Source organism: Camelus dromedarius, chromosome 10 (assembly GCF_036321535.1).
Source record: "Camelus dromedarius isolate mCamDro1 chromosome 10, mCamDro1.pat, whole genome shotgun sequence".
Taxonomy (NCBI): domain Eukaryota; kingdom Metazoa; phylum Chordata; class Mammalia; order Artiodactyla; family Camelidae; genus Camelus; species Camelus dromedarius.
The window spans coordinates 78,771,897-78,796,347 of NC_087445.1; the positions used below are offsets into that span (position 1 = coordinate 78,771,897).

At 57.7% G+C, this 24,451-nt stretch overlaps 1 protein-coding gene across 14 annotated transcripts in view; it reads left to right on the forward strand.

Annotated features, from left to right (window-relative positions):
* Positions 1-22,268, forward strand: part of EHMT1 (euchromatic histone lysine methyltransferase 1) — a gene marked incomplete at its 3' end in the record, with an annotated part of 95,625 nt that extends 73,357 nt beyond the window's left edge. For 13 of the 14 annotated variants that reach the window (XM_064490839.1, XM_064490841.1, XM_064490847.1 and 10 more), the window contains 9 exon segments: positions 894-1,039; positions 6,571-6,714; positions 7,447-7,673; positions 8,757-8,912; positions 9,942-10,024; positions 11,035-11,141; positions 16,105-16,227; positions 20,641-20,742; positions 22,164-22,268. In XM_064490839.1, coding sequence (XP_064346909.1) covers positions 894-1,039; positions 6,571-6,714; positions 7,447-7,673; positions 8,757-8,912; positions 9,942-10,024; positions 11,035-11,141; positions 16,105-16,227; positions 20,641-20,742; positions 22,164-22,268 — 1,193 coding nt within the window. 14 annotated transcript variants of the gene reach the window in all.
* Between the last annotated feature and the right edge of the window lie 2,183 nt (positions 22,269-24,451).

A 24,451-nucleotide genomic window follows, 5' to 3' on the forward strand; every position in this document is an offset into this window, starting at 1 on the left:
GGGTGTGGGGTCACCCTCCTGCTTTGTTCCCTCCTGATCACGCGAGCTCCAGCCCTCAGGGTGTGACTGACCCTGTGTCCTGAGTGTGTCTTGGCAGGGACCAGCCTTGGCTCCCAAGCAGGGGGAGGGGCAGCAGCCAGGGCCTGTCCTGTGAGCCAGCCTCTGTGCTGTGGGCCGGGAGGCGGAGTCCACCGCTCTTTGCGGGGGGGTGGGGTGCCCAGCGGGACGCCAGCCACCTCACACTCACCTGAAATGTGACTTCCTTTGGAAGCTTCTGGCTGGGTTGAGCGGTCTCCCTGGCAGCCAGCCTGCGCGCCCCCGCTGCCTGGGTGGGGTGCCCTGGTGGGCTTAGAGGAGCAGACCTGGGCCCCCCCCCCCCCCGTTGCTCCACCCTCATCCGTAGGACGGGGGGGCTGGTAACAGGCTCTCCTGGTGGCTTCCCCGACTTCCCGCCTTCGGCCTGACCGCAGGCTCTGTGCACTGTTGCTGCGGGTGAAAACGGCAGGAATAACTGAATAAACAAGCTGCTTCCAGATCCTCCCACGTTGGGGAGACAGCACGTGGTTAGCATGCACGAGGTCCTGGGTTCAATTCCCAGTGCCTCCGCCGAAAAACCAAGTAACTAACTAAACCTGCTCACCTCTCCCCGCAAAAACAGAAATTCAAAAAGGAAGGGAAAAAACAAACGTGAAAACTGACTTCAGATCCTTGCAGGTCCAATCGCGTTTGTTGTGCTGCTGTGATTTTCTGGAACCGAGTGAGGAAATCAGTGCTCTTCTGTTGGGAGCAGCAGCTTGGGAGCAGCAGGGCTGCTTCTGCAGACATGCGGGCTGCGTGCGGCGGGGACACGGGGACCCGCCAGGGCCACACTCACCACGTCTGTGTGACTGCAGGGCTGGCCAACGGTCCCGACGTGGGGGAGACGGACGGCCTCCAGGAGTTGCCCCTCTGCAGCTGCCGGATGGAAACCCCGAAAAGCCGAGAGATCACCACTCTGGCCAACAACCAGTGCATGGCCACCGAGAGCGTGGACCACGAAGTAAGTGGGTTTGTGTCCGCACTGAGCTCGGCCAGTGCCCCCGGTGAGGGAATCAGAGCCCCGTGCCTGGTCTGGGGGACGTTTGCAGAGCTGTCTCCACGTGGCGGCCAGCTGGCATATGGGCAGGGTGCGTTGTGTTCTGCTGCCGCCGCCCCCCCATGCCACTCCTCAGACCCCTTCCCTCCTTGAGAAGAACTTTCCATGATGGAAAAGTGGTGGCCGACCTTCTGAACCTGCTCCTCAGATCCGAGTCACCAGCATGTGGGTCCGCCCCTCCCTCCTGCTCTCAGGGTTTTGACCTAGTGTTTTGAGCAAACCCGATTTTACCACTGACTATCTCGGTGCGCAGCTCTCAAGAAGGAGGAGAGCATCGTCTTGTGTAACAAAAATAGCAGTAATTCTGTTATTACACAATGCCTACTTCAAAGTCAAGTGTCTCTGAAAAATGCCATGTACGGTTCTTTCCTCTGGTTGAATCCAGGTAGGTGGGATCCGTCCTGGAATCCGTCTTCCACCTTCTGTAATCGGAGTGCCCCACTGACCCCTGCTGCAGGCCTGGGCTCAGCTGGTCACTTCTGTTTGAGCTCAGTCCTTCCCCTTAGCTCCCGAAAGTGAGGGCTGGAGACCAGAGCACATCCAGGCTCTAAGATTTTAATCTCATTCTGACCTAATTTTGGCAAGAACGCTTGGGGTAGGTGCTGTGAGGTCACCGTGCCGAGTGGGTCAGGTCGTCCATGGCTGCCGCCGATCCCTTGCTTACGGCTCCTTCCCTGCCGTGTCCCTGCCTCGGTCCCCGTTGCCTGAGTCCACCGTCTCATTAGAAGTGCACTGGCCCTGGAATTCTCTGGGTCGGGAGAGCTTTGCTCACCCGCTGGGCCGCTTGGTACCCTGAGATGTGCGTCAGCCTGGGTGCGTGGACTGCACAGCGACTCTGGGGGCTCTCTTTCACTTTCCAGAGCGATGCTTTTATGTCTTAGCGACTTGCCGCGGGCTTGGCTTTGCTCCCCCGCCCTCCCTGCGCTCGTCCTAGGGACTCGAGCTCTTTTTTGTATTCAGTGTTTGTACGTGAGATTTTTGGTCATAAAATGAAACCTGGATCCAGAAAACAAAACACACGTGTGGCCTGATGAGTCTCTGGGATGGGCACCCTGGGAGCCACCACCGAGGGCGAGAAATGGACTCAGCCCCAAACAGCCGCCCCCGCCCCCGCCCCGTGGTGGTCACGTCCCCATGTTTTCTGGGCGGCATCACCGCCCGTGCGTGTGCCCCAGACGCCGTTGCCCACTTGCCTTTTAATTTACATTTGCCCTCCCTCCTGCCCCTTCTCCCCCGTTTATCTGTGGAGCAGCTGGGCCGTCTGACCTGCCGTCTGAGGCGGTGGCCCCCGTGCCCTGGTGCCTCCAGCCCACGTGCCCCTCGCGCGTCTGCGGCTGTGAGCGGCCTGGCCCAGGCCCAGCTGAGGGCCTGGCTTGCTGTCTTCCTGATGGGAGCAGCTGTTGGCCTCAGTGCTGCGGGCGTTCATTCACCAGCAGTTCCAAGGTGGTGGTGGCGTGCCGCTCACTGTTCACTCACAGCTGGGTGGTTTTGCAGACTTGTCGTCCCTCTGCTGCTCCGTTGCGCGCGGGGTGTCTCGAGGGAGGTGGCACAGGTGTTTGAGTCTTTCTCGTTTCCTAGTCTCTCAAGTGATGGGTTTGTTCTCTGTCATCTTCTGAGGTTGACCAGTTCTTTCCTTTAAAACGCCATTGTGAACTCGTGTGTTTAAAGCTATTTGACGGACTGTAGTCTTGGTGTCATCATCGTGATCGTTATTAAAGCTTCAGCTCCATCGGACTCTTCCCTAGGGTGTGTGAGGTCAAAGCGGTTTTTATGACAAGACTGAAAAGCAAGTGCCTCTTCTGCTGTCTCACAAGTGCAGCGTGGGGTTTGCACGTCTGCGAGGCCTAGTGTTACAGAATCATCCTCGGGCAGGACACACGGGCGGGTTAGGTTGGGGTCCTGAAGCTTGTGGAGGATTGAGGTTCGTACATTGCAGCAAGTTTTTTAAGAAACTCCCCTTGTAGAGTTTTGCTGTGGTGTCGAGGCAGAATGCCCACGGGTGCCTGCTCAGGGCGCAGAAGCAGACATGAGGCCCCGCTGCTGGTTAAGCCAGGTGTTACTACAGAGTTTTATGCTCAGTGTAAAACAGTGACACGCTTCTCATTGAAATTTCTAAAAATTTTTTATTAAAACGTAGTCTTCATGTAACAAGTTTATTGCTATTTTTAAATTCGGTAATTAAAGAAACTTTTTTAAACATTTTTTTATTGAGTCACAGTCATTTTACAATGTTGTGTCAAATTCCAGTGTAGAGCACAATTTTTCAGTTACACATGAACATACATATATTCATTGTCACATTTTTTTTTAGCTGTGAGCTACCACAAGGTCTTGTATACATTTCCTTGTGCTACACAGTATAATCTTGTTTATCTATTCTGCATATGCCTGTCAATATCTACAAATTTTGAACTCCCAGTCTGTCCCTTCCCACCCTTCTCCCCCTTGGCAACCACAAGTTTGTATTCTACGTCTATGAGTCTGTTTCTGTTTTGTATTTATGTTTTTTGTTTTCTTTTTTTTAGATTCCACATATGAGCGATCTCATATGGTATTTTTCTTTCTCTTTCTGGCTTACTTCACTTAGAATGACATTCTCCAGGGACATCCATGTTGCCGCAAATGGCGTTATGTTGTCGGTTTTTATGGCTGAATAGTATTCCATTGTATAAATATACCACCTCTTCTTTATCCAGGCATCTGTTGATGGACATTTAGGCTGTTTCCATGTCTTGGCTATTGTAAATAATGCTGCTATGAACATTGGGGTGCAGGTATCATCCTGAAGTAGGGTTCCTTCTGGATACAAGCCCAGGAATGGGATTCCTGGGTCATACGGTAAGTCTGTTCCTAGTCTTTTGAGGAATCTCCACACTGTTTCCCACAGTGGCTGCACCAAACTGCATTCCCACCAGCAGTGTAGGAGGGTTCCCCTTTCTCCACAGCCTCTCCAGCATTTGTCATTTGTGGACTTTTGAAGGATGGCCATTCTGACTGGTGTGACGTGGTACCTCATTGTAGTTTTGATTGCATTTCTCTGATAATTAGTGATATGGAGCATTTTTTCATGTGTCTACTGATCATTTGTATGTCTTCCTTGGAGAATTGCTTGTTTAGGTCTTCTGCCCATTTTTGAATTGGGTTGTTTGTTTTTTTCTTATCAAGTCGTATGAGCTGCTTATATATTCTGGAGATCGAGCCTTTGTCAGTTTCATCTTTTGCAAAAATTTTCTCCCATTCTGTAGGTTGTCGTTAAATTTGGTAATGTTTTAAAACTTTCTTTTTTTTATTTCTAACACGTTAAATGTTAATCGATGCACCCCCTTGGACAGAAGCTCTTTGGAACCTTCAGTAATTTTTCCGAGTAAAGAACGTGGAAATGAGAGGTTTGAGAACCTCTGGTCTTGATCTTCTTTTCTCTTCACTTCTCTTGTTCGGCCTGTTCTGTTCAGTTCGGCTTTGCCTGGTGCTCGTGCCCTGCACTAGAGGGGCCCTGGCGGGTTGGTTTTGTTGGGCAGCCCCGTGCACGTGCTAGGACTGGGCGGGGTCTCTCCCAGGCCTTCTCAGGCCCAGGGAGGACTGTTGGGCACCTCGCTGCCCTCCTGTCCTTGGGTCCGCGAGGTGCTGCCTCCGTCTCCCAGCCTTCCACCCCGTCTCGCAGCCTCACTTCCACCCGTTTGTGTTCTGGGTCCTCTGGTTTTGACATCAGCGTCTGTGGGTTTGGTTTTGCCGTTGAGGTGCTGTCTGTTTTTCGTGGGATTTCAGGAAATTCTTAAGCTGGTGCTGTTTTCCCAAAAATATGTTTTATCTTCCAACACTTAGGCTTCCTCGTCTCAGCCCCGTGTCCTTTTGTCTCTTCCAGACACACCGGTCGGTCGTGTGCCTGCACAGCTGGGGCCCGGCGGCCCGGCCAGTGCTGCTCTGCCAACGGGGTGCCCCATGCCTTCAGGCACAGTGGGTCTGATGGCCGGCCCCGGGCTACGTGCACACGTGTCTTGGTGGCTGCACTGTGTCCTTGGCATTGGTGCTGACAACTCTCCCCCCGCACCCCACTCCCTCCTGCCGCCTATGCCTTGATTGGGCAGGACCTCCCGACTGCCCGGCATTGCCGCAGGGCTGGCGGGTTGGTTGGATGCATGTCGGTGCCCCTCCTGCGCGGACAACCGCGAAGAGTTCCTGATGCAACATTTCCGTCTGGCCCTCCAGCCCGCCCGAGCTGACTCTGCGCTTTTCTCTGCATCCTGAAGTCCCATTTCCCCTCTCATCTCCTGGCCTCTCCTCGAGGTGTCATCTGAGGTTTCTTGCTGGGGGACAGGCCCCTGAGCCGGCCTCCGTCCGCATGGAGGTGTCTGCAGGAACAGTGGTTTGCTGGGCCATTACCTTCCTGAGAACCTTTCGTTCTCACAGTTCTGTTGTTCCCTTTGCACCCGTCGCAGGGTCCGTCCCCGGCTGGTGGGCCCTCAGGTCTGGGGCCACACAGTCCTCTCCTCCGTTCACTCCTCAAGACAGTTAGCTTGAGGGGAGGGAGATATGCTCTGAAGATGCCTCCGCCCAAGTCTCGGGGGCCCGGTGTGGTTTCCTGGCATGCGGAGACCACGTTGTCTTCTGCCCGAGGTCTCGTCCTCGCCTGCGCCGGGTTGGGGGGTCACCTCGGAAGCTCTGGAGAGACGTTGGCTCGGTCCTTGGCTGCGTCTTCTCTGCCTTGTCTTAAGTCTCAGGCGGAGCTGCCGGCGCTCTCCCTCCTTCCCGTTCTCTGAACTTGGGAAGCTCTATCTTCAGCACCTCTGTGGGGCCTCTCATGTCTCCTGCCTTGTTTCTGATGCTGAGAGCCCGTTTCTTTTCCCCGCCAGGTCTCCCTTACAGCCTCCTGTGCGGCTTCAGGGTGGCCACGGGGCCTGTTTCTCCGGGCGTCAGCGTCGTGTCTCTTGCCCGCTCCCCTGGCTTTTCCCTGCGCCCCGTGATCCCCTCACTGGAGGACAAGGCCGATGGGCTGGCGGGGGCTGCCAGAAGGCGCCTGGGCAGTAGCCGGCGTGGCTGGGCTGGGTCCCAGGTCTGTGTGGCTGACCGCTGGCCTTGGTCCGGCGTCTTGCTTTGGCCACCTCGACTGCCTGGGGGTCCCGTGGGTTCTCTGCATCCCTGCTTCTGGCCTGGGGTTCTCTCCGTCCGGCCTGGCTGTGTTCCCTGGCATGTCCTGCTATCTTTCGTGTGTCCTGCCCGGGACACTCTCCTGGCGTGGCCAGTGACCACCTGCTCCTTAATGCTGTGCGGGTGCAGCTCCTGGCCACGTTGGTGGTCCTTCTCCCGTGGATGGGGGGGGGGATCCGTGTCCCTCTTCGTGCTCCTGACAGCCTGCCCCTCCCGTGCTGTGTGTGGCAGCTGCTGGACGCTCGGTGGCCAAGCCCTCCTCCGGGCTGACCGGTCTTGTCCAATTGCAGCTGGGCAGGTGCACAAACAGCGTGGTCAAGCACGAGCTGATGCGCCCGTCCAGCAAGGCGCCGCTCCTGGTGCTGTGTGAGGACCACCGTGGCCGGATGGTGAAGCACCAGTGCTGCCCCGGCTGCGGCTACTTCTGCACAGCGGTAAGTGGCCCAGCACCGAGGGGCAGACGCGGCCTGGCAGCCCGAGCCCCCGGCACCCCCCCCCCCCCGCCCCGTTCCCGGGCCTGAGCACAGTGCCTCTCGCTGGCAGGCCCCTCCGTGGCACCTGGGCTTTTCTTCTTCTGGTCCTTCATCCACAAATGACAGTTCACAGTGCGCGGTGCCTTCCCCCGGCCCACCCAGCCCTCACTCGGCACTGTGGGCTCCGTGCGGGCTCTGTGCTCTGGGCCGAGAGCTCCTCCAGGGCCTCCCGGGACGTGACGCCCGTGTGCCCTTACGGTCCTCCGCGTCCTCTCCTGCTTCTCGGGTCTGGGAGCTGCCGCTCCCGGCAGGAGCCCGCTGCCCTTGCCCTTCTTCCGTCTGGAGGTTTTCTCGCAGGCGTGCTGCCCGGAGAGCCATGGCCTGAGGCTGGCGGTGATCCCCTGGCTTTGTCACAGCGCCTGCTCCTAGGGCTCGGTTCCGAACCTGTCGTCTGACCCGCCCTCCTTGGGTTCCTCTTTGGACCTGGTCTCGTAGGCGGCTTCTCCCTGGTCGGAGCGGCCTCTCCCGCTTGACTTTCTCCTCTTTGGGTCCGGGCCTGGGGAGGCCAGCAGATGTGGGGCCTGGTCCCCTCCTCTCCTGGCGGGGGCTGGGAGCTGCTTCCTGGCGGCTCAGTCGTGCTTTGCTCGCTTTTCTGCCCCAGTTCCAAAAGCTGATTCCTCATCACTCTTTCAGGGTAACTTCATGGAATGTCAGCCTGAGAGCAGCGTCTCTCACCGTTTCCACAAAGACTGTGCCTCTCGAGTGAACAATGCCAGCTACTGTCCGCACTGTGGGGAGGAGACCTCCAAGGCCAAAGAGGTGACCGTCGCAAAGGCAGACACGACCTCCACCGCGATGCTGGTCCCCGGGCAGGAGAGGAGCCCTGCACTGGAGGGCAGGGCCGACACCACTACGGGCAGGTGCGTCCGGCGTCCTGCGGGGCCTCCGGGGGGTTCTTCCAGGGAGGCCTGTCTGGCGGCTCCCAGCCAGTCCCCCAGCTGGCTTTGCGGGGGCGCTGGGGTTCACTCACTCAGTGCCACTGTGCGTCCGTCTCTTCTGCCCTCAGCGTGGTTCTGTGGAGTGTCTGCCTGTTCCCAAGCCAGTGTTACCCTGCCCTGCTCGACACGGGGCACTGTTTTCTGTCAGAGCCCAGCACGCCCACAGGCAGCTGTGCAGATGCCTGCACTCGAGTCTGTGCACATCTGTGCCCACGGGTGCGTGTGCAACGTGAAACACCAGCGTCCGCTGCTGGAGTCCACTCCTGCTGCGTCACTTCTTGAAGGCAGGCCCTGGCTGAACAGGGAAGACACGGTCTCAAGGAGAAGGGTTTATGTTGGAAACTTAGCTTTTCTTCCTGAGAGGGTTCTGTAGAAATAGCTGAGGAACTCGTGGAGTTAAACAGCCAGACAGATGGTCAGGCAGGAGGAGGGGTCTGGAGCCTGGCTTCCCCGACGGCGTCTGGCCAGAAGCCAGGGCTGGGGAGCCCTTCCCGAGCAGCAAGACCTGCAGCCTGCATGGAGGGGACCCTCGATGTCTCACTGACGTGAAGGGGCCGTCACACTTCGCTGGCGGTCACTTCAGAGACTCAACTTGTAGACAAAATTAGAAATTGAATATTGGGAGGGGGTCGGTTCCGTCGTGGCATTCTATACTAGTCATGTTAATCTGTAAATTAATGCTCTTTGAGTCAAAATTCCAAGGGGATTTCCTTCTGTTGGGGAGGGCAGTGGCCTTGGTGGATTCGTCCTGAAGTTCACTCACTAGAGCAGATCCGAACATTTGGTGGAAAGCCCTGGACAAGCCGCCCTCCCTTCTGCGTGTCCTTTTTCTCTGGGAATGTGATCCTCAGTCGGGCTCTTCCGTCCAGGGACTGAATGGAGGAGCTGCACGGGGGTGGGGGTGGGGTCGGGGATCGGGGCAACTGTTCCATATTCGTGTCGGTTTATGTAAGAGGGAGGGTCTCCCCATCTCTGAACTCGGATCCCTCTGTCTCTTCCCCGAAGCACTGCTGGAGCCCCGCTCTCAGAGGACGACAAGCTGCCCGGCACCGGCCCCCCCGGGCCCGAGGGCCTCGACCCTACCGGGCCGGCCGGGCTGGGGAAGCCGGCCCCTGGGAAGGAGACCCTGGAGAGCGCGCTCATCGCCCTGGACTCGGAGAAGTAAGGCCGGCTTGGCGCTCGCTCCCACAGGCTCTGCTCCCACCCTCCCACGTGTCTGGCAGTCCTTGCCCCATGGCGTCAGGGACTTGCCCGGCCCTCCTGTCCTAGGCACCTGCACCACAGCAGGGTTGCTGGACAGCCCCGGGAGGTCACTGAGGCGTGTGTCAGTTTCCATCAATGTTGTGCAGCAGGGCTGCTTACGTATTCTCACATTATTTGAGAGAATTATTGCAAGGTATTGTCAGTTTTGTTAAGAGCAGAGTGACCCTTTGAAGTCATAGTGGGGACGTTTCCCCGGACACTGTTTCCCGTGGCCCCAACCTCAGGGTGTCAGAGCAAATGAGGGGTTGGACTGAGCAGTCCTGGTCTTACCTGCGGCTCCCAGATAAGGCAGCCCACTCTCCGCCCACAGCAGGGCCTGGCATCCCTGACCCCCGGCCCTGCAGGGGTCCTCTGCTCACGGCCACGGTCAGGGCTCGGCCTGGGCTGCCATCGCCCTCCTTGGGCGGCGTGTGATCTCTCTTCCTGGGAATTTGTGATGTTGAGACCTGTTCCCAAGTCTCTCAAGCTCTGGCCCTGCTCTTCTGGTGACTGTCCGGCCCCATGTCCCCTCACCAGGCCCCGACTCTGCACTGGGAGGAGGGTGGGCGTAGCTGGGGGTGACATGCTGTCCCCGCCTCCTTGGGGCTCTGTGGACCTCATGCCACAAAGAAACGGTTGGTCTGTGCCCTGTGGCTTGCAGAAGCCTCAGGAAGCTTGTGCTGTGGGTGGAGGAGGCAGCTGATTATTGTTTTTTTTCCCTGTGAGAGGCCCCGGGCCTAGTGGGCATGGCATCCTTGACCCTGAGGACTCGGCACATGGGCACCACCCACCTCCCCAGCCTGCAGCTCAGTGTGTACGGTGTAGGTGTGTGCGGTGAGTGTAAGTGGTATGTGTGTGGTGAGTGCAGGTGGTGAGTGTGTGCGTGGCGAGCGTGTGCGGTGAGCGTGGTGGGGCCTGCGCTCACGCTGTCCTGTGCTCTCTCGGCAGACCCAAGAAGCTCCGCTTCCACCCGAAGCAGCTGTACTTCTCGGCACGGCAGGGGGAGGTGCAGAAGGTGCTGCTCATGCTGGGTAGGTGGCCGTCTGCCCTTCGCTGGGTCCCGCCCGGCTGGCCGGTGTGGTCGGTGTGGCAAGGCCACCCAGTGGTGGTCAACTGGCTACTGTCAGTGGTCACAGTAGTGGGAGCATCCCCTCTGAATTGAGGATGAGCACGTCATTATTAAGTTAAGAGGAAGTGCGGATTCAGTGAAAGCAGAATCAGGGAGCCAGGCTGTCGTGCTGCTGGGGATGTGGAGGCAGGAGTGTCCCCTGTGCTGGTGCTCCAGGAGGCAGGAGTGCCCCTGGGGAAGGCGGCAGCTCTGGGGACAGAGAGGGCTGCGGTGACATTAGTGTGGAGTTGGCTTCTGCAGGCTCCGTGGTGTGTCCCTGCTGTCATGGGTCCTCACCTGAGCGCGCTGGCCAGGCCCCAGCCGCGTCCCGTGCGGAAGAAGGGATGGTGGTTTGATTCTGAACTCGTGGCCTTGGGCTTGAAGAGGCAATTCAGAAGCCTTGGCTTGACAGCGAATCAAGAAGGAAGGTTAACAGTTTGCTCTGAGGGGAAAAAGGTTTTCCTTTACATTGGCCAGAACGGCGACTTGAGTCATTTCCCTGCAGATTTCGTGTGGTGCTGGGTGGCCTCTGCTCCGGGGTGCCTCTTGGCAGGGTGACCGCTTCGGGAGCTGTGCTCCGTGAGCTGCACTTCCCTCGGGCCTGACCTACAGTGTCCCCACCCGAGGCTCAGGCTGGTGCCTGGTGGGGACACGGGGGAGGCTGCCCCAAGGAGCCCCAGAGTTAGACCAGGAGTCGGGGAAGAGCCTGTGTTGTTGGGGGGCTTCCGAGCAGACCTGCCCATCAGTGTCATCCAGACCTGGTCACTGCCTTCCGGTCTCCCCCCGCAGGACCGGCGGTGCCGTGTGACGGTCCCCTGGGGCGGCAGCGTCCACACTGCCCGGCTGGGGGTCTGCACCGGCCGCCATGCCTTCCTGGGGCCCCAGAGCAGAGATTGCACGCGGAGTAATTGGTACAACCCTGTTTGTTCACAGTCGACGGCATTGACCCCAACTTCAAGATGGAGCACCAGAACAAGCGATCCCCCCTGCACGCCGCGGCGGAGGCCGGCCACGTGGACATCTGCCACATGCTGATCCAGGTCGGACGCGGCCCCGGGAGTCCCCACACGAAGTTACGCGGCCTGCGGGTCTGAGAGCTGGGAATCGGTGGTGCGGGAGGCTTCTGGGGAGAAGCAGCCCTCCTGTCACTCCCGCGGGGACCGGCCTGGTGCCAGCAACCCTGGCTTTTTCTCCCGCCGTTTTCCGCCGTTGGCTCAGCATTGGTTGTTCCGGTTCACTCTCTGTGTCTAGTGTCCTTCTGACTGCTGGGGCAGGAGGCTTGGCCCAGGCTGAGGGTGCCTCCCTCCCGGTCACCACCCCCCATGCTGCTCTGCGTGCTGGCTGGTCAACGCTGGGCACTGTCATGGGGTCAGGGGCACGTCCCAAGCTGAGCCACACCTGCACCTCCTGCCCCCTCGTATCTCTGGGGTGTCCGTTCCCTAACCGTGTCCCGAGACTGCATTTTAGGTCTGGTTCTTTACCTCTAGACCCTTCAGGAGTCCTTACGCCCACTGATCTGAAGTTTCTGTCCTGCAGGCTTCCTGCCTGGTCTCCTGGGTTTGGACGTTGGCCTGTCTGGACCCACCGTCTGGGCCCGGCTTTCCCATCACGGGCCGGCTCTCCGTCCTGATTCCGCGTTCTGGGCAGTGCTCTCAGTGTGGCCCTCGGCTCCTCCTGGGGTGATACTCTGCACCACCACGCTTTGACATCCTGAGTCTCTTCTTGCTCCCCGACAGTTCCTTTTCTGTAGCCTCTGGTTCTCTTCTTGCTTCTCCGAAGGTGTCACGGTGTTTTGAAGCTTCGTGCCGCCCCGTTTGTTTTGGTCTTATTTATTTTAGATCTTCCGCAAACAAGTGGAACCTGTTTGTTTGTATTTAAAGGAAAGGACTGAGGGCTGGTGGTGGGTTCCTGACTGGGACCGTCAGCTGGTGGCCTTTCCTGGCATCAGGAGAGGACTGTGCACATGGCTGTCCCCAGGGCGCTGTGATGGGGTCCCCGCAGTGCCGGCCATCCATGCGCCCATCTGCTCTGCCTCCTGTCCATCCACGGTCACGGCACTGCCTCAGGTCACCGTCAGCCAGAGCGGCGGCCTCAGCCTCTGGTCCTCGCCTGGCTGTGCGGAGACCGCGTGTGTGCTTCACGGGGGTCGAGCTTGGTTCAGATTCTGACTTGTGGGGTCCCTCAGCTTCGTCCCACCACAAAGCCCTGTTTGGGCGTTTCTTCGAACGTCATGTGACCGAACTTGAAGCAGCTCAGGCTTCGTGCTTTCATGGGAACCTCTGGTTGAGCTGTGCTTGCTGGGATTTGGGGCGCTTATTTCTAGTTTCCTACCTTGTGGTTTTGATTCTCAGCCTGTGAAACATACCTTTTTCACTCTTGTCTGTTTCTTCCTCTCGGGTTGACTTTTGCTTCATCTCACTTTTTTTCTCTTTATTTGCTTTCTCGCCCCTGGATGTTGCTCTGTGACCCTAAGGAACTGCGTTCCTTGCTCAGCTGGAGCCTGAGGGAGGAGGGGTGCAGGGGGCACAGGGACCCTGGAGGCCGAGGGGGAGCTGGGCAAGTGGGGGCTTCGGTGGAGGGGCCCTCAGGGCTGCAGGCGTGAGTTCCACAGAGAATATGAGGGGGTCCAGAGCCAGCAGGTGGGGTTCTGGTCACTTAGGTGTCCATCTCGGCCGTGACCGTGAGAGAGTGGCCGAGCTCGCTGCAGGGGAGGCTGGGCTGGCCGGCGGGGCACTGGTGTGGACTTGGAGGCAGTGTCGGAGGGGCGGCCTTTGGGAGACCACCACCGAGAGCGCCGGCCCCCGTTCTGAGAAGTCACGGAGGGTGTGCAGGTCGCCGTACTCCTGCTGAGGGTGGCCGCGACGGCCAGTGCCCGAGGGATTGTTGCAGGACCAGGGTAGGCAGGAGGCAGGGCGGGGGCGGGCTGGCCCCACCGTCCCTAGTGCTGACGGGCAGGGCCGCGACCCAGGCTGCTCTCCGTCGTGGGAGGTGGTTTCCTGGCTTTGGAAGCTGGGTCGTAGTTGTCTTCCTTCGCTTCCAGGTGGGGATGGTCCCCTGTCTTCTGACTCCCTTCTTCCTCTTGAGGAGTTAGCTTGTCACTCCTTTGAAAGGACCTGACCTTCCCCTCCCTTACATTAAAATGTGTGTGTGTGGTGGCGGGGCACATACAGAAAAGTCTTTAAAGCGTAAACCTTCTGGTTAATAAATGGCTGCAAAGGGGCCATCCTGAGCTCGGGTCAGGACTCAGTACCGCTCGCTCCCCAGAAACACCGTGTCCCGCCCCTGACCCCCACCCCCGGGCAGCTCTCCAGGCTTTACTGTGACGATCACGTGTGCGAGGTTCTGTGTGTTTACTGGCATGTGAGCCCCTGAAATAGCGTGGCCTCGCTCTGTCCCGTTAGCTTCGCTTTAGCTGCCCCGTGATGTGAATTCTTTGCCTGTTCCAGTCAAAGAGCTAAAGCCTGACACAGGGCCCAGTCGCTGACGCTGATGCCTGTTCCCGCCCTGCCTCGTGGTTGTGAACAGGACGCTGGAGCCCTGTGCTCTGCTTTGCAGCTTCTCGTGCAGAGTAAGACACTGTCTACACGGGTGGGCGGGCTTTCTTTACGACTCTGTGTAGCCTGGAGTTGTGACCGCCTGATTAGAACTTGATGCCCCAGGCTGCAAGCTCCCTGAGCATGGGGGCCATGCTTTTGTGAACTTGTCGTCCCCCAGGACCTCAGCAGGAGGGACACCAAACGGATTTACTCTGTTTTGACCTGAATCCAAGGGTGGTGTTTGCCGGAGGCTCAGCTCTGTGGGTGGGCTTTCCCTCACTCTCCCCCTGGCCAGGCTCGGCTCTGCAGCAGGAGGGCTGCCACTGTGTCTGCAGCCGCGGGCCCTCGCAGGCAGCGGCTCCTGCCTCAGTGGTGTGGAGCCGGGTTGACGTTCTTCCATCCACTTCCGTCTTCATTCCGAGTTCTCACTGGGAACTGTGGCCCTACCGCACGTGGCTTTAAATGATGAAGTGAAGTTACACCCCAGCAGGACTTCACCGTTGTGGGGCAGCTGTGCCCTCGGAGCACCTGCTGCGGGTCACTCCTGTCCTGGGCCCAGAGCTTGTCCCCACGGACAGTCACTCGGGGCTGCTTCAGCCACTGGGCGCCTCCACCTGCTCCCGGATCTGTCGCTGATGTCGCATCCTTACGTGTTGATGTGTTTGCTTGTGTCTGGGGTCTGTCCCGTCTGCTTTGCTTTTTAAAGGCTGTGTAGGCTATAAGCCCCTGAGACATCTTCTCATAGAAAAAGGTGTGTTTTCTGGTGGCTATAGGGCCAGAGGGCCACCTGCTGTAGTGGCCCCCTGCGAGCCAGGACCTGCCGTGGGCTGCACACAAGTGCACACCCTCGGGGCCCTGCGCACATACCCCTCGTGCCCAGAGGGGCCTCTGCGCCCAACATGGGGGACTGCCTGGGTCCGGCACTGGCAATGTTGGCAGTGGTGTGTCTGGCCTGGAGCTGCATCAAGTCCACATGCTGGACACATCTCCTGTGCTCCCCGTCTCTGGGTGGAGACCCCCGGTTGATGCCCTCCCCCTGCCTCCTCCCTGTGGCTCAAAGCTCTCTCGGCATGTCTCTCAGCCTCCCCTGGGCTTCCTGGTGACAGTCACTTTCCTATCAGGGTCCTAGTTTGCTGGGGCGGATTCAGACGAGCACACGGAGAGTTGGTAGTGGGTCCACCCTGCTGGCCCTCACTCGCACCTGAGTCTCAGGGAGCTCTTGATCATCAGACCGTCCAGGTCTCCTAGGCGCTGCTTGGTCGGAGGCTGCCTGGCGTGTGGGCCCCACTGTCCTGGGCTGTCCCCTGGGTGGGCCCGAAGCTGGGCTCTCGCATTTGCTTTTGGTGCCCACGCCTGGCACTCCTGTGCATCAGGGAGAGGCCTGGCCAAGTGTGTGCAGTTTGCAGGCAGCGCCTGGCCTTTCCGCGGCAGAGGGTCCCTCCGGCTCTGTGCATCCTGGCTGGAGTGTGGCCGATCCCACACTGGCCTGGTTAGTGCCTGGCCCTCACTCTGCACCTGTCTTGTGTTTCTAAGTTCATCTGTTAAAAGTCACTGCTGTGGAATCCCACCTCTGCTTTGCCCTCAGGCTGGGCTGTTGGACCCGTGTCCCTTCCCGTTTCCTTCCTCGGGGCTCCGCTCTCTGATCTCAGCTCTGCCCCGAGAGGAGGGAGCCGCTCTCCGAAACAGCACGGTCTCCCTCAGGCCCCTGTTTTCCAAGCCACCATTCTAGGTCTGTTTAGAAATTTCTCACTAAATTGTGTTACTTTTGAAATGTAATTGTTGATAGTAAAAATAGTATTGTTTTCAACCTTATAAATACTAGCTTTTTGCACGTCAGCCGTGAAGTTACTCTCTCCCCCGTGTGGAGAAGGTTCAGGCGCCACTTAATGTGCTTGTAGCGCACAGCCTGCTTTGAAGGTGGGCTTCTCACGAGTCAGACAGCCGTTTACTCTCATATACCTGCCGGCTCTCTGGTTTTCAAGTACACATGCTGCTAGAAAATTAGAGGTTTCTCCAGAATGCACATTGGAAATCAGTTTTTGTTCAGTTAATTTTGGCAAGCGTTAAATTAGCTGGAGGAAGAGGCCTCGGAGGCCACTGAACCAGGTCCTCAGTAACCAGGCCGGGTCTCCGCCTGCCGCCCAGCCCAGCCTTGCTGAGGCCCCTCTGCGCCACTTCTCTGCCTGCCATAGCGGGTCTCACCTTTCTTATTTCTGAAAGTGTTGTCGCTGATGTGCTGTAAACACTTTTTGCCAGATTAACTTAGAAATGAAAGGCTTTCTTTGAACTAAAGGTCTGACGGTGGTAGTGATCCTGTCTCTGAATTCAGGTTTGGGCGGCTCAGCCACGGTCTGCAGGAAGAGCGTAACGTAGCTCCTGAGACTTCTGATTTAGGGGTCTGAGCCCGGGGGGGCGTCTCCTCACCAAGCAGCAGCTGTCACACCTGAGCTGTCCCTTGTCTCACCAGGCGGGCGCCAATATCGACACCTGCTCGGAGGACCAGAGGACCCCGCTGATGGAGGCGGCCGAGAACAACCACTTAGACGCGGTGAAGTACCTCATCAAGGCCGGTGCCCTCGCGGACCCTAAGGTACTCGTGGGCCAGAGGCACTGTCTGGGGTCGGGGTTTCTCACTAGGAGGAGCAGGGCTCGGTAGCCGTCAGACAGACACTGCAGGGTGTCTGGAAGTGGCTGGTTCACCCTGCCTGGTTGCCGGTCTGTTCGCAGGAGATGCTGGTGAGCACTGGACCTGACGGCGGGCTGCAGCTGGTGGGGGCGTGCAGAGGCGCGTCCCCCCTTGCCTGGTGGCTCACCCGCCGTCTTCTGCCTTCGGCCCGAGCAGGTGGGCAGAGAAGAGAAGTAGGAGAAGGCACTCAGACGGGCAGGGGGACATGGAGGGGGCTCTGCTCACAGGTGACGTGCTCCTGTGTGTGGAAAACCATAAAGAATCCACACAGAAGATCGTTAGAACTAATAGGGGAAGTTGTAAGGCACGAAATCAGTACAGAAAGACCAGTTGTGTTTCTGTGCACTTGCAATCAGCTATCAAAAAAGGAAACTAAGAAAACAGTTCCGTTTACAATAGCATCAAAAAGAATAAAACACTTAGGAATAAATTTGACCAAGAAGGCAAAAGATTTGTGCACTAAAACGTTGCTGAAAGAAATTGGAGATACAAATAAATGGAAGCGTATCCTGTGTTCACAGATTGAAGGGAGACTGTGCGTTCATGCCCTGGTGTCGGCGGAGCACTGGTCCCAGGACCTGCCGGTGCTCAGGCCCCTTACTACATAAGGTGTGCCGCAGTCAGCCTCTGCGCCTGGGGGCCTGCACCGGGGATGCTGGTCGTGTCGTCACCACCCAGAGTGACCTGCACTTCAGTGCAGTCCCCCTCCGAATGCCAGCGCCGTTCCACAGCCTGAGACTCATAGCGACTCTCACGGGGCCCTAAACAGCCAACGCAGTCCTGCAAGAGAACAGAGCTGGAGGCCTCACCCTTCTGACTTCAGAACTTATGACTAAGTCACAGTGACCAAAGCAGTGTGGTCCCGGTGCAGAGAATAGACAGCCAGAAATAAACCCGCACACGTGCGATCATGGGATTTTTGCCAAGGGGCTAGATCGTCCGTTAGGAGGAGAGATCGGTCTTTTCAGCAAGTGGTGCTGAGGAAACAGGGTGTCCACACACAGAAGAGTGAAGTTGGGCCCCTGCCCTACAGTGTGTTCAGAATTAACTCACAGTGATCAGAAACTGAAACTTAAGAGCTAAACCCGTACGACTCTTAGAAGAAAACAGGAGAATCTTTGTGACATTGGATTTGGCAGTGATTTCTTAGTTATGACAACCAAGAACAAAGAAACAGTAAAAGAAAAAAATAGATAAGATTAAACTTCATCAAAATTAAAAACTTTTGTGCATCGAAGGACACTAGTCCAGAGAGTGAAGGAACAGCCCACAGCAGGGGAGGAATGTTCGTAAATTCTGTGTCTGAGAGGGGTTACTCTCCCGAGTATATGAACGCCTCCTACCACTCAGCAGCAAAATCCAGCCCAGCTCAAAAACAGGCAGAGTTTGGGTAGACATTTCTCCAGAGAACGTGTATGAATGAATGGTCAGCTCACACAGGAAAAGATGCTCCGTGGCATTGTGAGGCACCACCTCATGCCCTGAGGACAGCTGTTAGTGAAAATCAGAAGAGAAGCGTTGGAGGTGTGGAGAAATTGAAATTCTCTAACGGTGCTGGGGGAGCGTAGAGCGATGCGGTGACTGGGAGGCAGTTTGCTGGTTCCTCAGAAAGTTGAGCTGTGGGTCACTATACGATCTGGCAGTTCCAAAGAAACGGGAAGCAAGGACACGGGCAGGAGTGCCCTCTTGTTGCAGCGTCGCTCACAGGGACCACGGGGTGTCCTCCGGTGGACGGTGGACAGGCCAGGCGGGGCCGTCCCCACAGTGGAGGATTGCTCAGCCTCGCGTCAGGAAGGAGGGGCGTTCTGGTGCAGGCCGCAGCGTGGGTAACCTTGACAGCGTCGCACCAGGTGAAGAAGCCGGACACAGGAGGGCAGGTACTGGTGGCTGCACTCGTGTGAGGGCCCGGAACAGGCCGGTCTGCAGATCCAGAGTAGTGGATCCTTGCCTCCTGGGCACCAGCCTCTGCTTGGGGGTGGAAGTGCCGAGCGAAAAGAGCGGTGGTGCCCCAGCGCTGCGTGGGTGGTCAGTGCCCTTGATAGTGGTCAGAGTGGCGAGGTTTATGTCTGGTGCAGGCGTGTGTATGTAGTTCCACCACAGCAAGAATGGGAAGGAAGTCTCGTAGTCTCACTGTAATACACATTTTTTCCAATGAGAAAGTGACCACACTGTTTATACTAATTTATTAACTCCTTTTTCCCATCAAATTAAATTCTATTTTTTGTTAATAAGTATTATTCTACAGCATTGTTTCAAGTGGCTACGTTATTTTTTCTTGATATAATTTTTAATCTTTACAGATTTGCTTATTTAGTATTTGTCATTTTCAATTTTTATTCTAGTTATTTAATAGACATTTTCATAGCTAAATCTTTGCACGTGTTTCTTGTTTTTCTTTTTAAGTTCTTTTTTACTTCCTATTTTTAAAACTTTTATTTATTTAATTTTGGGGGGGTAATTAGGTTTACTTACTTATTTTCAGAGGATGCACTGGGGCTTGAACCCAGGACCTTGTGTATGCTAAGTAAGCATCTGCTCTGCCCCTGAGCTACACGCTCCCCACACGTTTGGTTTCTTTAAGTCAGATTTCTGGACGTGGAATTGCTCATTCAGAATACATTCTCATTTTTAAGGCTTTGATACCTGTTTCTGAATTGCATCTAGGAGTGTCTGAGCACTAATTTCCCTGCAGTTTTACCAGTGCCAACTATTAGTGTTTTTTTTTAGATATTAACAATTTGATATGCAAAAGTGGTTATTCGTTCCTTTTTTTTTTTAGTACTCTTTTAATTTGCTTCTCTCAAGTGAACATGTTTTCGTGTACAGTTATTTACATGTGAATATTTTTTTCAAGCTTGTATTTGGCCTTTGTTCTGGGTGAATTTTGAGATCTGGAAACTTTTAGTTTTTCTGTAAATATGGATAACTTATTAATCCCCTGTCGTGGTGGGTGGGCAAGCTCTGCCCAAGTCTCTCCAGCAGACAGTTTCCAAGCTTCGTCACGGGAGTCAGTGCCCGACAAGCAGAGCACCACCGAGGGCACAAGGGCAGTGTGCGGGCCTCACAGAAGCAGCTGGCGCCAGCAGCTCAAGGGACTGGAGCAGTGGTGGTTTGGGGAGCAAATGCTGACGTGGGCAGGCTGCCCACGCCCTTACCAGCAGACTGAGTGCAGCAGGGAAGGGCCCTTGAAATTGGAGCCCAGTCAGAAGTTCCTCTGTGTGAAAACCAGGCTGTAGATCGTCAAGCTGTTTGACGTGTAGCTGGAGTCCCAGAACAGAGAGAAAACCAGTGGGGAAAAATACATTGAAGGGAAGGTGGTCATAAATTTCCCAAATTTGGTGAAAAATAACCTACAGATCCCAGAGCCTCTGCAGACCCCTGCTGGACGCACACAGGCTGCCGCCCCCAACCCGCTGTTGATGCCAACACCAAAGACGAAACTACCTAACCTGCAGAAGTTAAGACCAGAGGTTATTTTTGTGATTCCGCATTGGGAAAGATTTCTTCAGTGAGACACAGAAAGTACAGAAATGACGGATATGATCAGGTGCAACAGAACTCAGGATTTCTGATCAGCGAAAGGTGTCACGAGGCACAGGGAAGGCAGGCTGCCACCTGAGAGGGTTTTGCAGCCATAGAGCATCAGGCTGCCTTTGATGAGGAGGGAGACCAGGCAGCTCCCAGGAGAGGGCGTGTGTGTGACCGAGGGGTGCAGGGAAGGCGCCCGGTCTTTCAGACGCCCAGACATACCCATCCTCTGGCCGCTGAATCCATAAAGGCCATGTTGGTGTCGGGTGCCGTGGCAGCTCTCGCCCGAGGAATCAGGGAAATGGGAACAAAACAGCCAGAAACCACAGCCTCAACCAGGAATGTGCAAAACCTGACCGGTTTTTCAGCATTGACATAATGTGCTACCTGCCCTGTACAAAGGCGAATCTCAAAGTCAGAATGTTGAACTAAACATGAATGCAGAAGGGTATATGATAAGTTACCTGTGGACAATTTAAAAACATAAAACCATCATTTAGGACCACCTACATTTGTAGCAAAAGTGTCAAAAGAGGTGTCAGTGTAACAGTGGTTGGATTCCCTGGGTCTGACTGCACACTGAAATGGGCTTGGATTTGTTTTGAGATGGTTCGGCTACTGTGGTGCATCGAATGTCCTTGAAGAGATGGAGCTGAAAGCCGAAGGAGACGGGCCCCCTGTCCCCGGGAGCGGCTGGAGGCGGTCAGCTGTCAAGAGGGGTCAGGCTGCAGGACCAGCTGCCCCAGCCCCACGGGGTTTCTCTGGTCCTAAATGGCGTTTGTGTTGCAGGACGCAGAGGGCTCCACCTGCCTGCACCTGGCTGCCAAGAAAGGCCATTATGAGGTGGTGCAGTATCTGCTTTCAAATGGACAGATGGACGTCAACTGTCAGGTAAAGCCTCGCCTTCCCCTGCGGCACTCACAAGACGGTCTGGCCACAGGGCTCCCTTGGCGGCAGTCCTGGCCTCGGCCATCCTCCACGGCCTCCCCGGTGAGGTCCTGGGAGGCCTGGCCTTGTCCCCCCCCCCCCCCCCCCTTGGCCTGCCCACTGGCTGCTCCGCAGACTCACATACTCAGACTCTGTGCTGCTGGTGTCTGCCTGGGCCACCTGGTGTCCCTGAGGCCTGTGTTCAGATGCTGCTCCCTCCAGCAGGACACCCTCCCAGCCCCCAGTCTTCCTTCCTGGTCGCAGCCATCAGCTGATAGTGCACCTCTCCCCAGGACCTGCCTCTCGTCTGCCTGTGTCTCCACCACTGCTGGACCCCAGGGTGGGCTTGGTGTGGCCTCGGAGCCTGGTGTGGGGCAGGGCCTGTAAGTGCCTGCTGAGTGAGCAGCTGGGAGAGCAAACCCAGGGGCTTCCAGGACGCCCTCAGCGGGACCCCTCCACCATCCCCTCTTTGCCCCCCCCCCCCCCACCAGCTCTCCGGGACCCTCCATACTTAGGAACCAGAGCTCTGAGATGACTCCATTGTCACAGCGGCCCATCTGCCTCCCCAGCTCCTAGGCCCCTCACCCTGTCTGTGAGACCCTCCCAGGTGGACAGAAACACAGCTCCCTATGGTGTGGTTTGTGGGCTCCATGGGCCTGACCCCCTCCTGTTTCATCTTTCATCTCCCATCTGGTCAGACTTAGTGACTCGCTACGGCCGGGCTGGCCCCAGGGGCAGACTTGTGCCATCTCTGCCGTGTCCCCAGTGCCCCTGGGAGGCCCAGAGTGAGCTCGCTTTAGTTGCAGAGGCGTGTGTCCCCCGGGGAAGTGTGATCAGAACGTCAGGAAGTCGTGTTAGGATGTTTGGAGGATTGAGCCTTTGGTCACCAGAACAAGAATTGGCCATGTGGTTCCCATTTCCCGAGTTGCCGCCTCCTGGTTGAAACAAGGAGCTCGTTGGAACCATGACCCAGCCTGCAAGTGGGGTCTGCTGGGGGGCTTCTGCTCCTGCTCTAACCGGAGGGGCGGGAGCTCTTCATGGCCTCCGTTAGTCTCTGGGCTCTGGTGTCCGTCTGTCCGCAGTCCTTGGCTGCTGTTCTTGCTTCGTGCTTGGCGTCCGTCCCTGGGACCCGCAGGACAGGCAGAGCTTCCTGCCACCCAGACGCGGACGCTGCGAGTCGGGTCTGCTCTGTGTCACCCTGGCCCTTTACCTAGGAGATTCCGATGTCAGGTGTGCTCGGCGGTCCCGGGCTGCCCAGCAGACTCTGCCTGCGCTCCCCGCCCCGCTCCCGCCCGGGGCCGCCTTGCGGGGTCTGAGCGTGCTGTTCTCAGGCCACGCGTCTCTGGGAGCTGTGCCGCATTTCTGTTTCTTTCTTTTGGAATTAGGACGATGGTGGCTGGACGCCCATGATTTGGGCCACGGAGTATAAGCACGTTGACCTCGTGAAGCTGCTGCTGTCCAAGGGGTCCGACATCAACATCCGAGACAACGTGAGTGTGGCCTCCGTGTTCGGGCCTGGCGAGGGGGCGCGCGGGGCGAAGGTTGTGGTGGGGGGAGGGCGCGCGGGGTGACGGCCATTGTGGGGGAGGGCAGGGCGAGGCCGTGAGGAGGGGGCTGGGCGCGCGGGGCGACGGCCGTGGGGGGGGGAGGGCACGCGGGGTGACGGTTGTGAGTAGGGGGGCGAGCGTGCGGGGCGACGGCGGTGGGGGAGGGCCTGGCGGCCTGGCGCGCGGGGCGACGGCCGTGGCGGGGGGAGGGCGCGCGGGGCGAGGCCGTGAGGAGGGGGCTGGGCGGGGCGACGGCTGTGGTGGGGGGAGGGCGCGCGGGGTGACGGCCATTGTGGGGGAGGGCAGGGCGAGGCCGTGAGGAGGGGGCTGGGCGCGCGGGGCGACGGCCGTGGGGGGGGGAGGGCGCGCGGGGTGACGGTTGTGAGTAGGAGGGCGAGCGTGCTGCGGGGTGACGGCGGCGGGGGGGGGGGAGGCGAGGGCGCGCGGGGCGACGGCCGTGGCTCCTCCTCCTCGAGGCGGGACCCTGGCGCCTGGCCGTGGATCTGCCCTCTTTCCGCTGCGCCGGCAGCGGTGCGGTGACCCAGCCGGTTCTGTGCTTACTCTGTGTGCGGGCCGGTTACTGGGTGTGAATCAGGGGGTAGTTTCCTGACACCCGGCCCTTGGGCGGGTCTGCGTTTTCAGAGGTGTGTCCGGGCTGTGACCGCGTCACTGACTCCCAGCTCTGTGCTGGGGACCAAGGGCCCCAGGGCACACCCCACACTTGGCGGTACAGGTGTGACCGCTGCTGTCACCGCAGCAGCCTCCTCGGAAGGAAAAGAAGGGGGAAGGGTTGGCTGCACCGTGGTTTCCAGGCTGTAATCTAAGGTACCCGCCGGTGGTTAGTTTCATAGGACAGATTAGTTTGCCTGGAAAACGGGGTTTCGGGCCGAGGTCAGAGGACTCGCCAGTTTCTCTGGGAACAGGCCTCAGCCACGTGTCAGTGTGGCTGTTAGGTCACAGGAAGCACTAGGCAAGTCTGAAGAACTTAAAGTGGGAGTCGTCGGGGACCCATAGGCCAGTGCGGTGCTGGGGGTGGGAGGGTCGTGGGGCTGCTCCACATGAGACCCTGTGCTGCCCCCAGGCAAGAGAAATGGGCTCCCAGGACCCAGACAGGGCGTGGCCTGCAGAGCTGGGTCCACCTTTACGGTTAGCAAGGCCGCAAGTGGGAACTCCAGCACAGACCCATCCGGCTGATAAGGAAATAAGAGGCCGACTGGGCCCCAAGAGAGGAGTCTGAAAGCGCTGTTATGGATGGTGCGTGTCTGCGCGGCACCCCAGGGTGTGAGGCTGGAGGGGGAGCGCACCCACCCTCAGCTCTGAGCCCCGCAAAGACCTGTTCGACGGAAGGATGGAGCAGTGGCCGGTCCTTCCTCATGGCTTCTCAGCCCGGGGACCCTCCCCGCTCAGAAACCGGGGCTGCAGCTCGCAGCCGAGGTCCCAGCGTTGGGAGCAGGAGCGGCTGTGAGCGCGAAGCCCTGGGGGGATCGGGTGAGGATGGGCAGGAGGTGCCCGGTCCCATGTGGCTCCTTGGGGGATGTGGCCGTGTTTGGGGCAGCACCAACCCCATGTCCTTAGGCAGTGCACAGCCTCGTGGCATCCAGCGGTGTTGGCTCTGGTGCTGGTTTTTCTCGCCAGAAAGAGCTGATTAAACTGTGTACTCGTTATTTGTGTGAAGAAACTTTACTGTTTTATTTTACCAGCTTCATTGATGCACAACTGTACTGTGTAAAGTGTGCAGTTGGGTACCTGTTTCCCCAGCCTCCCTCACACAGCCAGGAGAGCAAAGGCCACTTACCCCAGGTTTCTTTCCGCGCCTCCTAACTCGCCCCCCGTAACGTCTGCCGCCGGTGGGTTCTCTCTCAGCCCTCTCCTCGCAGGCCTGCCCCGCATCAGTCTCCCTTCCTGTCCCTGCAAGCTGCCCCTGCCTGCTTGTCCTGCTCTTGTGGCTGGCGGCCGGGTCTCCTGGTTGGTGGCATAGCAGCTGTGTGACCTTCCTGTCCAGCGATTCCCCTCCTATGTGGGGCCTTTCCATGTATGAGAAACCCAACACTTTCACAGTCAGTCTTTATCTTCCCTGGCAGAGGGTCTCTTCAGATCTTTTGCTCGTTTTTCGTTGGATTGTCTAT